Source organism: Podarcis cretensis, assembly GCF_951804945.1.
Source record: "Podarcis cretensis genome assembly, chromosome: 1".
NCBI lineage: Eukaryota > Metazoa > Chordata > Lepidosauria > Squamata > Lacertidae > Podarcis > Podarcis cretensis.
Window position 1 is genome coordinate 115,663,790 of NC_137170.1, and position 13,186 is coordinate 115,676,975.

General features: G+C 43.7%; 1 protein-coding gene across 5 annotated transcripts in view; it reads left to right on the plus strand.

The window, feature by feature from the left end:
• PDE1A (phosphodiesterase 1A) overlaps positions 1-13,186 on the plus strand; it is a 144,614-nt gene that overhangs the window by 109,574 nt on the left and 21,854 nt on the right. For all 5 annotated transcript variants that reach the window (XM_079978578.1, XM_079978582.1, XM_079978580.1 and 2 more), the window contains 6 exons: positions 3,843-4,025; positions 5,050-5,116; positions 7,278-7,394; positions 9,291-9,431; positions 10,791-10,891; positions 13,054-13,179. In XM_079978578.1, coding sequence (XP_079834704.1) covers positions 3,843-4,025; positions 5,050-5,116; positions 7,278-7,394; positions 9,291-9,431; positions 10,791-10,891; positions 13,054-13,179 — 735 coding nt within the window. The remainder of the gene's footprint in view (positions 1-3,842; positions 4,026-5,049; positions 5,117-7,277; positions 7,395-9,290; positions 9,432-10,790; positions 10,892-13,053; positions 13,180-13,186) is intronic.

Below are 13,186 nucleotides of genomic sequence, written 5' to 3' on the forward strand. Positions count from 1 at the left end.
AAAAACTTCCTTATACAGGGCTGCCTTCAAATGTCTTCTGAATGTTGTACAATTACTTATCTCCTTGGCTTGGAGGTCACATAACTCCATACCCTCCAATAGTTCTCCAGTGAAATTAGGAACATCTCACCACATGCTCCAACATTGCTCTGGTGAAAATAGGGACGTCCTAAGGGAAAGCAGGATATTCTGTTTAGGGAAGCTTTTAATGTTTGATGCATTACTGTATTTTAATATTTTGTTGGAAGCTGCCCAGAGTGGCTGGGGAAGCCCAGCCAGATGGGTGGGGTATAAATAAATTATTATTATTATTATTATTATTATTATTATTATTATTATTATTATCATTATTATTATTATTATTTAGAAACCAGGATGGCATCTGTAATCCAGGTCTGTCCCTGGAAAATAGGGACACTTGGAGGGTCTGTGCTGTAGCCATCATTTGTATCTTAATGCTGCATGGGAGGTTATTCTGACCAGCTTCATACAAGAAGAACACAGATCTGGAGCTGAGAATGTTGCTGGCCTGGAGCTGGGGCTGCTGGGCACCTGTATATCCCAAAGTGTGGGATTTTAACAAATTCCCCCATAAAGAATGAGAGAAGCCTATCTTGAAACCCCCTAAAAGCAGGGGTGGCAAACCTGTGGACCTCCCACAGGTTGCAGGACTCCAACTCCCATCAGCCCCAGCCAGCACAACCCAATGGCCTGAGGTTATGGGTGTTGTAGTCGGTCAACCTCTGCAAAAGCCACAGGCTTCCTACTTCCCACTACATTACTGTAGTAAAGAAAAAGCGTTTTGAATTCGTTGTAAACATGCAGCACCAGATGGCGCTGTAGAGCAAAAAAAAATTCTTTGTGATATTCCATAGCACTTTTTCTCTTTCTGTTATAATTGGTGGCGGAGCTTCATGCTCTGGCACTGGGGGCTGAGAGCAGGTGGGGGTGGGGCTGGCGCATGTCCTGGGGGCGGGGGGCGTCGGCCAAAGGGATGGGGCACACGTTCTGGGGCGGCGTGTGCCGCCTGCGGGGGCAGGGTGCCCAGCACGAGTGGGGGAACAGCCGCAATGGAACCCCACCGGGATTGCGCTGCCGGGGGCAGTGCGCTCCCCCCCCCCCGTCCCCTCTTCCTCCACCAGTGGTTATAATGATTTAATTTCTGACTTATTTATAGGGTTCCCCACCCCCACCCCGGTGTGTAGATCCATACAAAATCGTGTTTATTAGGAGAAGTTTACACTGAAATGCTAAAGAATTTTCACGAACATGTCCCTCCCCCCCAAATTGCTGCAGAAATGTAGAAAATGTAGAATTTAAGATTAGAAAAAGGAGAAAGTGAGAGAACTGAAATGGACAAATTCTCTGGTTAAGAGCCAGCTAGGTTTGAAGTCAGACAAGTCAACTACTGTGGCATGTTGAGGATATGCAGAGATGGGCCAAGATGTTTTGATGCCTAGTGAAAAATTGTGTCCCTAATCATTTGTGTGTACACTGATGCATAACAATTAAATACATTAATGATATGTTGCCTGCTATTTGCATTTTACCATGTGCCACCTGAGGCCAGCTGCTTCACCAGTCTGCCTCCAAGGCCCTGCCATAATTAGCAATAATAGAGGGGTTGCCTGCAGTGTCCGCTGAAGAGAAGGCAGAGGTCTTTCAGTCACTTCCAGCACCTCACAGCATGCATTTGATGTAACTGAATTTCCAGGAAACAAATAACACCTTGGAATTAGATTTTCTCTTAACCTTTTGCTTGAATTACTACTGAGGTCTCATTAGACACAAATTTGTCACAAAAAGAAGAGGAAGATCACAAACAGAAAAAAAGAAAAAGAGGAGGATGAAAAAGAAGAAGATGAATAAGCTAAAAGAAGTTCTTCCCCTTTTTATGCTCAGACATTTCCATGACAGCCTCCGCCAACCAGGTGCCCTCCAGATGTTTAGGACTATGGCGAGATCCTCACCATATATTGAAACATTTAAAACACATGACTTCACTCAAGAAATCTTGGGAACTGCTGTTTCCACCACACAGAGCTACAGTCCACAGCAGTGAAATATACTTGGAGTAGAGAGTGGATTTCATGCTCTTTATTCAGCTCATAGTGTTGAAGAGGAATGAATGTTCCCCCAGAATGTCTACTTTCTATACATTATTTACACAATGGTCCCCACGTGATTGGCTAATTCCGGGATTCTCCTGTAGGCCAATCAGGTTGCGGATTCACTTCCTCCTGGAGCTGGATTGGGAGGCTCCTGTGGACCAATCAGGCTGCTGCATTCTGGATCCTATTGTTCTAGGACCAATCAGACTGCTGCATTCTGAATCCTATTGTTCTAGGACCAATCAGACTGCTGCATTTTGGATCCTAATCAACTCAGTACATAACAGCACCCTTAACAAACTGTGATTCCTAGGATTCTTGGGGGTGGAGGGAGTCGCCCCCAAGAGTGCCTTAAAGGGTGGCCTTTAAATGTATGGTGTGGGTGAGCACTATGACCCTCTTAACTCCCTGCTAGTATAGCCATGCTGGGTGAAGTATGGTGAAGTATGTTCCACCACAGGTAGAAAGTCTCTCCCCCCCCCCCAATATATGGGCAAGATACTCATAAAAGTAGCCCTCAAAAACACAACTGAAGTAGTCTTAATTTGGTTGTGATCCTCTGACCAGTGCCTTAGATTATTTCCTCCTTACCCGCCTCCTATTTTGTAACCGATCATTCCATTATCATAACAGCAAAGTCCTTCAAATATTATTTCCTATTTGCTAGCTGAAGTGCTACTAAGCTGCTTCTTCTCCCAAGCAGAAGTGGGCCTTCGAGAGCAAACAGTGTTGGAGAAAGGCAAAGTAATCAGTTCTTCAAGCTGAGAAGAGAGTCAGGGCAGCTCTTCATGCCCACTTCATTATTCATTTCCTGGAGTAGATGATGGAACATCAGCAAAGTATATAATGGAACTGAATATAACAGAATACCAAAGGAAACCGTCTTGAAACCTAAAATGAGTATGCAAGATTATCAACGAAGATTGTAATGTTTGTTGTTTATCGGGCTGAGGATGGTCTGGGGTGCTGATAAAGTTATTTTTGATATTTGGGGATACGCTGCTGATAAGATTTCGACCTTCATTAGTTAGGTGCTTATATTTTCCATTTAATGATGGTCTACTCTAGATCATAATGATGTTGATCTTATTTTATTCTATTAAGCCCCTTTAAGGCATACTTAAGTGGGGATGCACTGTTGTGCTGAGGTGTTTCTTGCAGGGTTCCCGTAAACTGACCAGCCTGGGAGAGACTCCCAAAAGGAAGGAAGAGACTCCCAAAACCCAGTTAAGGGAGGGGGGTTGTGAGCCCTTAAGACTATTACTGAAAGTTACCTCAGGAGTTGGATTTGTTAAAGGGGTGGGTACCTGAAGGAAAGTGCCGCCTCAGAAAGGGAACAAACTAAAAAGCCGAAAAACCTCTGTGAAACAAATTCAGCATACTAGCATATTAATTCTGAAATAACCTAAGTTTCTCAACTTGTATTATAATACCTTGTTTTAAAATAAATCTTTATTGTCATTTAAAAAACAAAACAAAAAAACTGGCCAGTCTGAAAACAGGATATGGGTTCTAGGTAGGCCTTTGGCCTGATCCACTAGACCTCTTTTTATGTTCTTTTCTGCACCACAATCCAAAATTATGGAAGACTGCATTTAACTTCTGCAGGTTGGGTTTAGCTAAGGCTGGGTTGAGCTAAGAGCTTTGAGCGCCTGGTCCATATTTTCCTCTTCCTATTCTGAAGTCTGCAGACCTTCTATACTGATTCATGCACCCGATATATATTTACAGGAGACTCTTGGATACAGAGGATGAGCTGTCGGATATCCAGTCAGATGCAGTCCCGCTGGAAGTACGGGATTGGTTGGCGTCCACCTTCACGAGGAAAATGGGGATGACCAAAAGGAGGCCAGAGGAGAAACCAAAGTTTCGAAGCATTGTGCATGCTGTACAAGCAGGGATTTTTGTAGAAAGGTGAGTTCTGGCTTTATAAGAACAAGGAGGACGTGGCATAGCTCAGTGGTAGAGCATCTGACTTGAGTATGAAAGACCCCTTTAGCATCTCTGAGCAGACTAGTAAAGTCTCCCCCTAGAAACCCTTAAGAGAGTCTGCCAGCAGACAACACTGAGCTTGATTGATCAGTGGTCTGTCTTATGTTCCTAATCTGTAATAAGCCATAGTTTGGCTTACCATGATGTGCAAGCCAGGCCACTGTTAAGCTTGTAGCATCTTAAATTTCTTTTCTCCATGGGTGGGTTGATTCATTTGTTTTAGTCCTCTTGGTAGCAGTCATTTGAAGACAGGTCTGAAATCTTGATAAGTGCTAAGACGGAACATTAAAATTCTTTATATAGACTAGAAACTAAATGTTAATGTTCCGCCTTTGCACTTAGCAAGATTTCAGATCTGTCTTCAAAAGTTGTTTCCCATATGCGAAGACCACAGCAAGGTTTGAAGTGTAAGAAAACAGCAGAATATATTAAGAAACTTGTTAGAGAGGGTAAAATTGGATAAAACGAAACCTTAAAATGTAATTGTATATAAATTGAGTTATAAACATTGATGTTGGGTGAGTGGGAATTGTTTTGTTGAATAGGAATACAATTGTTCAGTAATAAATGTAACTTATGAAAAAAATGTTTTGTTTTGTTTTTTTAAAAAAGACAGAACATTAAAATTCTGTTTCACCACACATTGACCAAGAAAGTGTTATCTTAAAAACAGATAAGCATGTGGCACTATTGAAAGGACATTGGCATAAAATGCAGAGATCAGATATAAATATCAACAAATTCTATTGTAAGTTGGCGTATGCCTTCCCTTGCTTTCGGGAGCAAACATTTTTGGCTCCCATCTTTCACAAGATTTTAAGGGTCTTTTTATATCGAATTTCAAACTTCAAATTGCAAGGGGAACTTTTCCAGAACTGCTCCAAAAGCATAAACACATCACCATTAGTTTTCAGATGCCGTTTCATTTACGCTTCTTTTCTTCTAGAATGTATCGAAAGACCTCTAGCATGGTCGGCTTGGCCTATCCAGCTGAAGTGATGTTAGCTTTTAAGGTGAGATCAGTTTGTGGACTTTACTACAAAGTAGGGATTTGGGAGAAGTGCAGTTTCAGAAAGTGCAAATTTGGTCGGTTTGCCTTTTAATTCACGTGTACCAAAACAACCATGTGCCAAAATGCACACTTCCCCAAATTTTGCAATGCATTTCTACAGCCAGGTAATATGTACCAAAAAATATACTAGCACAAACTGTGATTGCAACTGCAGGTGTAGGTGAAAGCAACATAAAAATATTTGCTATAAGAGAAAATGTTGCTTTGGGCAGCGTAAGCAATTTGGCCTTCCAGACTGAATGATCCCACTCTCCAGCCCACACGTGCTGTCAGGAGCTCATCCTACACTCGAGTAGGACCCTGGCAGAGACACAGGTCCGACTGGCATGTTCTCTCCCTCCTGGTCTTTCATTCGGGAGCTTCAAAAGCTTTATCCAGCCCGAACATCACAGTGACCGATGCCAACAGACACCGGCACACTTAGGGATCCACAGAGCCTTTGCAGCTTGCGTAACAGACCTCAGCAACTCAGCATTTTGGCTAATCTACTTTATTTACATATAAACACACACGGAGCACTGCAGCATGGCTCCGTCTCTCTCTAGCATCAGACAGCAAAGAGAAAAAACGAAGAACAATAGTTCCACTTCACGGAACACAGTAACATAAACATCCTGTCTCCATCACTTCCCACTCTGTGGAGTCAAAACATACACCGTCATGTGATAGACAAAAATCCCATGACTGCAATCATGGAGCAGGAATTCTAACATGTGCTGTTTGGGAAGCCCCATTGCTCAAACAGAAGTCCTTCTAATGGGGCTCGAGGAGCTGGATCCCACCCATATATTCTAGCTACTGGAATATAGTACAACTAGCCCCAACCTGGCGTCCTCCAGGTGTTGTTGCGCTACAGTTTCCCACATTACTGACCAATGGCCATGCTGCCTTGAGCTTGACCCCTTGCTTGAGTGAACCATTTCCTAAGTGTTTCAGTATCAAATACACACGCAAGGACATGTTTTTCCGCTTTCACAAAAGGTTTGTGATTGTATGGCTTCTTCCGCTTAGTTGTGATGAAATTTAGGTATTATTGGAATGGTAAGATGTATCTGTTTTGAGAGGTGTTGCTCAAAAAGGTAATCATTGCTATTGTTTCAGTAATAATAATTTATTTATACCCCCGCCCATCTGGCTGGGTTTCCCCAGCCGCTCTGGGCGGCTCCCAGCAGAATATTAAAAACACAATAAAGCATCAAACATTGAAAAGTTCCCTAAACAGGGCTGCCTTCAGATGTCTTCTAAAATTCAGATAGTTGTTTATTTCCTTGACATCTGATGGGAGGGTGTTCCAAAGGGTGGGCGCCACCACCGAGAAGGCCCTCTACCTAGTTCCCTTTAAGCTCACTTCTTGCAGTGAGGGAACTGCCAGAAGACCCTCAGAGCTGGACCTTAGTGTCTGGGCTGAACAATGAGGGTGAAGACGCTCCTTTAGGTGTTCTTTTTCAGCAAGGCTACCCCCACCCTGTGATTCCTTCTAACTTGAGGTGGTAGCTTATATGCAGAAAGGTTTCGAGATGAGGGTGTTTTTCAAATAAACAGTCCCAAAATCTATATTATGCGGAATCACAGTCTAGCAAGAGTCCTTTGCCACACGCATTTTGGTTTTCAGCCCAGAGCAAGTTGGGGACTGCAAGAGACTAAAGACCTGCGGTAAGAACATTTCTGGTGCCAATATGATTCCCTGACAATTATGGGATGTCAGGGTAACAGGTTATTGAGTGCAAATTACTTCATAAACAATGCTGAACATGATCCAGCCAGATCTGAGCACGTTTAAGACCGAGCACTCAAAACTCAAAACCTCAGTGCCATTGTCCATGTCTAGGAAGGAAGAGTATTACATAAATGGGGTGCCAGGACTGAGTAGGTCCTTGCACATGTTGTTGTGGCATACTAGTTTTCAGGTAACTGTGGCAAAATAACCTCCTTCACAGGTATAGGCAGGTCTATAGATACACCATACCTTATTCTCAAATGGTGCTTGTTGCTTGAATGAAACAGAGTTTAATTGCTGCCCCTCCCCTGAATTTTCTGTCTCCTATCGGTGGAGAATGTATGCAAATCCTTAATTATCCCCCTTCCTCAAAATTCTTTTACAGGATGTTGATAAATGGTCGTTTGACGTGTTTGCCCTAAATGATGCAAGTGGGGGACACAGCCTGAAATTTATGATGTATGAATTATTTACCAGATATGATCTATTGAACCGTTTCAAGGTAAGAGACTTTCCCTTAAAGAACTACCACATCTACCCACACCTAAACATACGCCAGAGAAGGGAAAACAGGTATATGATTTCTTTACAGAGAACTGGAGAATATTTATTCTATTCATTACTGGAATGACAAAGGACAAGATGAAATTCAATGGCATGTTAAGTAATTTGAGTAAGATAACTATATTATCATTTCTCTCTCTTTTTCTTTCTCCTTGTCTTTTCACTTCTCTTCTCGTTTTTCTTTTTTTCTTTTTCTTTCTCTTTTCTTCCCTCTCCTATAGGGTCTTTTTTATCCTTATCTATGGAGAATCTGAAAGGCGTGGTGATTACGTACATCCGTATTGTTTTGTTATTGAATATGCAGGCCATATATATATATATATATATACACACACCGTATTTTTTGCACCATAACACTCACTTTTTTCCGCCTAGAAAGTAAGGGGAAATGTCTGTGCGTGTTATGGAGGGAATGCCTACGGGTGGCATGCCTACGGATTTTCCTCCTCTAAAAACTACGTGCGTGTTATGGTCGGGTGCGTGTTATAGAGCGAAAAATACGGTATATATATTTGTGTTGATTGCTTTGTTATATACAACTGCTATAAAATACCAGATATGGGAATTATGGCATATTGTTAACTTGCAAAGAAACATTTTGCACACAGACACACCCAAAGGAAGTTATTTCATGTCATTTATTTATTTATTTATTTATTTATTGCTAAATACTCTGTGTTAACACATGTGTATTGTAATTAAATTATCATAAAATGTATATGCCGCTTGATTGTAAAAACAAAAACAAAAAAACCAACAACCTCAAGGTGGTTTACAACAGGACAAAAGAAAAAAATCAAGAAAAAAATCACAACCATCGTTTAAAACATACAAAAGTTAAAATACTAAAACAGATTAAAATTGCCCCAACTTTCTCAGGATCTGGGTACACTTGTCTAAACAGGATTATTTTTTAGCAGGTGCCAAAAAGAGTACATTGAAGGCTCCTGCTTGATCTCAATAGGCAGGGAGTTCCAAAGTGCAGATGCCATCACACTAAATTATAATTATAATTAAATTTTCTAATCATAATTATATAATTATATTAAAAACACAATCAAACATTAAAAACTTCCCTAAATAGGGTTGCCTTCAGATGTCTTCTAAAAGTCAGATAATTGTTTATTTCCTTGACATCTGATGGGAGGGCATTCCACAGGGCCACTACCGAGAAGGCCCTCTGCCTGGTTCCCTGTAACCTCATTTCTCTCAGTGAGGGAACCGCCAGAAGGCCCTTGGAGCTGGACCTTGGAGTCCAGGCTGAATGATGGGGGATGGAGACGCTCCTTCAGGTTTACTGGGCCGAGGCCGTTTAAGGCTTTAAAGGTCAGCACCAACACTTTGAATTGTGCTGGGAAATGTACTGAGTCCTTACAAAAAATAATAATAAGCAACGTGTACAGAGATGACTTGAAGTGGGCTGGCAATCAAGGGCTCAGGCCAAAAGAAGGGCAAGCATCTTAGGCAGGAGCTGGGCTGAATAAATGCAGGAGACCGAAGGCCAGGAAACTAGTGCATCAGTTTGGCAGTGACAGAAAACAGGTGCCACCCACCCAAGTGACTATTTGCCTAGACTGAGTGAAGCTTCAGTAGCTTCAGTTCTAAGCAATCCCACAAGATGGGCTCTGCAATGTCACCTGCTGTCCGTCTCAGCACAGGAGGATTATGGGTTGTTGCTAAATGTCCTATCGGCAGGTACCAGTTTGCATACATGCTGGCTGATTTCTAGCTGGTGCCATCCCCAAAACTCAGGATGGAAGATGGCATGGCAACATTAGCACCCTCAAATCTGCTGGTGACCCTGGTGATTATTACTTGTGCTTGCCTCTTGCAGATCCCTGTTCCTAGCCTTATTTTGTTTGGAGAAGCTTTGGAAACTGGCTACAGCAAACACCGAAACCCTTACCACAACTTAATCCACGCAGCTGATGTCACCCACACGGTGCATTGCATCATGCTTCTTACAGGGATCATGGTAAGAAATAATGAGCTGGTCTGAGCCCAGAGGATCGGGACATGGTGACATAATGCAACCTATTAGTGAACACTGGCGGGAGACATACTGCAAATATATATGTTTTTTTGGGGGTAGGCAAACCAGAGGCCGCAATCTAAAGAGCACCTTTAAAGGTAAAGGGTAAAGGGACCCCTGACTATTAGGTTCGGTTGTGGCCGACTCTGGGGTTGCGGTGCTCATCTGGCTTTATTGGCCGAGGGAGCCGGTGTACAGCTTCCGGGTCATGTGGCCAGCATGACTAAGCCACTTCTGGCGAACCAGAACAGCACACGGAAACACCGTTTACCTTCCCACCGGAGCGGTACCTATTTATCTACTTGCACTTTGACGCGCTTTTGAACTGCTAGGTTGGCAGGAGCAGGGACCAAGCAATGGGACATCACCCTGTCGTGGGGACTCGAACTGCCGGCCTTCTGATTGGCAAGTCCTAGGCTCTGTGGTTTAACCCACGGCACCTTTAGGGATGCTCAAAGGCAGCCTGCTTCTAGGCACTGTCAGCATTTGACTCAGCATTTGACTATGACTTTGGAGTCACTAAAATAAAGCTTTTGATGGTAGCCAACTCTCTCACGGTCCATGCATTTTTTTTAAGCTCTCTCTCTGCCCAGAGATTAACATAATGCCAGCCTGAACCTTTTATCCTTGGCTATTTATAAGTATCCTGATGGCAGAAATGAATGAGGAGCAAGATGCTAGGAAAGCTATATGGTGTCTTGAGGTATATGTGGCTTGAGGTTTAAGGCAACATTGATAAGTGCAAAGGTTATGGACCACTTCCTGCAACCTTTCTTGCCGTATGGGAGTATGATAGCACAAAGGCTAAGCCGGTAGTGGGGAACCTGTGACCCTCCAAATCTTCTTGGACTGCAGCTCCCCTTGGCCCCAACCAACATAGCCATTGGTCAGGGACTGGGGTGGCCCAAGATGTCTCAGAACCTGAGGCAAAACGCCCCCACGATGGGGGCGCCAACTTTGTAAGGAGTCTCCCTCATTGGGTGGAAGGGGAGTTTTCCACAGAGCTTTGCTACCAGTTCCTCTCTGCCCCTAGAGGCCAGGGAGACAAGCTGCAAGGCTGGGTGGCAGAGCCAGGTGATGCCCCTTAAGTGGTGCTGCTTGAAGCAGCCACCTCACCCAATCTCACGGGTGGGCCGGCTCTGTCATAGACAATGGGAGTTGTAGTCCAGCAACATCTGGAGGACATCCCCATCCCTGCTCTGTATTAAGAAAGGGTAGGATTCTATAAGACAAGACAACTTAGCCAGAGATGAACTATTTGTACTTCATATGATGGAAGGTTTTGTTATTGTTGTTGACTAGCACTGGCTCACCGAACTGGAAATATTAGCAATGATCTTTGCAGCTACAATCCATGACTACGAGCACACTGGGACTACGAACAACTTTCACATCCAGACCAGGTAAGCTGGTGGTATAAGAACAAACACATAAAACTGGGAAGGAGAAAATCTTTGAGCAGGCTTTCAGGCATTGCTTTCCCGCAAGATCCCATGGCAGACTCCCAAGCTGGTATTGCGCATGATACAATGCAGAAATTTCCATCAGTGCGATAATTTCAGTGCTTCCAGAAGGCACGAGGGACAGAAGAGAAGCAAAGTCACGAGTGAAGGGTTCCCAGCCCTCGCTTGAAGCTGGTATTGGCACTTCAAAGTTTATTTATATCCCCTCATTTTTGGCTGGTGCTAGAGATCATCCAGGCTGGGCACTGGTCAAGATCCCAGAGGCTTAGAAGGGGCCCCTCGTTGGCTCAACCCAGCAGTGTGTAGCTAGGTTATCGGATGTGGCATTGATATAACACTATGGCGCCTGTCAGTCATTTATAAGGGTGCCAAGAAATCAGCCCACTTCTCCCTAGCAATTCTTTTTTTTCATACAATTGTAGCGAAGACTTGTTGAGAAGGATTAATCTAAACAGTCCTGCCAGTGGGAACCATTGCAATGGGTCCTGCTAGCAGAATGGGACCCCCCCTCTCCTTCCCACCTGCTCCCCTCCAAATTGGCTCTTGGGGGTCAGAATAACCCCCAAAACAGTGCATGGTGGGAGGAGAGGGGAGATCTTTCCACCTGGCAAATAGAACTGCTTCCACGGATGGAATGATTGCCTCAATGCTATTTTGAATTCCAGCCATTGTGATTTGATATTCATATTGCACCGTTTAATGAAGAGATGGAGAACCTCAGGCCTGAGGGTCAAAAGTGACCCACCAAGCCTCTCAGGACTCTTCCCCAGTCCATATCCCTTTGAGTGTTTTTGTCTGACTGGACTGTGTCCTTGAACTCTTGCTTCCCTGGATGGTGGGTAGTGTCCAGGAACATGCTGAGGGGGGCTGCACTGAGGAAGAATGGTGGGAGCCTCCCCCTCCTCCTGATCAGAATCCTGAATGTTCCCAGGAGCAGGAGGACAGTATAGACAGTAAACAGTGGTTTGCAGAGGGACATAATTCAGAAGGCAGAAGCTGGGAAATACTAGATGGGGAACAGCTAGGAGAAGTACTGGGAGAGAGAGAGTTAACAGATTCACTGTCTCTGGAAAGCTTTCATCTGCCCAGCCCAAGGTCAAGAAGAGCTGACAAGGTGGCAGCGCAGAAAGCACAGTGGTTATGAGCTCAGGGTACAAGACGCGGTAGTGACGTGGGTGACAAGGCAGGAAGTGGATGGAACCCTTAACTGGGAGCACCACCATTCCTTGGAAATGGATTTTTTGTTCTCTCGCTGTGATCATTCAAGTTTCTAACTGGTAGGAAGACTCCTTTTCCTTTGTTCTGCTTATCTACTGCCAGAGGAGGGAGGAAGCCAATTCCCCGAAGCCTGGCAGGTAGAGAGATCTGCGTGCGAACATGTGTGAAACAATTGCTCCTCCCACTTTTGTCTCTGGCCCTGCTCAGCACTGGCATGTGGCCCCTGGAAGTTTGCCTGACAATGAATAGAACCCTTGGACTGTCAAAGGTTCTCCATTCATGATTTAATGATACAATGAAGGGGTGTTTTCTTCTTCGTTCTCCCACAAATTGCTATGACCCCCCCAACCGAAAATGAAGACTCGTTTTCCCTCACCCTATCATGCAGCGTGTGCTAGGACCCTGCTCTTGCCAGACATGTTACTCAGTTCATAAACTTTACAGACTTAGAATGCGTGTGTTGATTTATTTATCCAGTGTCATATTTGCTCCCATGGCGACAGTGTCAAGCCAAGGCTTGCAAGCTATAACGAAAAATAACTTTTTACCACTCAGTCCAGTAATTCCAAATTTAAACCACTTTTCTATTTTGATCTTAAATTATGGGGCCATTTTTTTTTTAAAAAAAACAACTGAATAAAAACTCAGCCCTTCTCATTTCAGATTTCAAAAGCAAAGATAAAATTGAGATAGTTCTAGTTTTTAAAGGATTTCATGCCCTGATGTGACAGAATGGGCTGCAACATATTGAATTGGAGGTTCCTCACCACTGTCATAAGGTGTTTTCTTGTGCCTCCTGACTCACCTGACAGGTAGATAAACCTGCCAAGGTGTTGTGAACTCAAGGTGTTGTGAACTCAAGCTATCCAACTCTTTGCATCTAGGTCAGATGTTGCCATTTTGTACAACGATCGCTCCGTTCTTGAAAACCATCATGTAAGTGCTGCTTATAAGATTATGCAAGAAGAAGAAATGAACATTCTGGTGAACCTAACCAAAGATGAGTGGAGGTAAGAC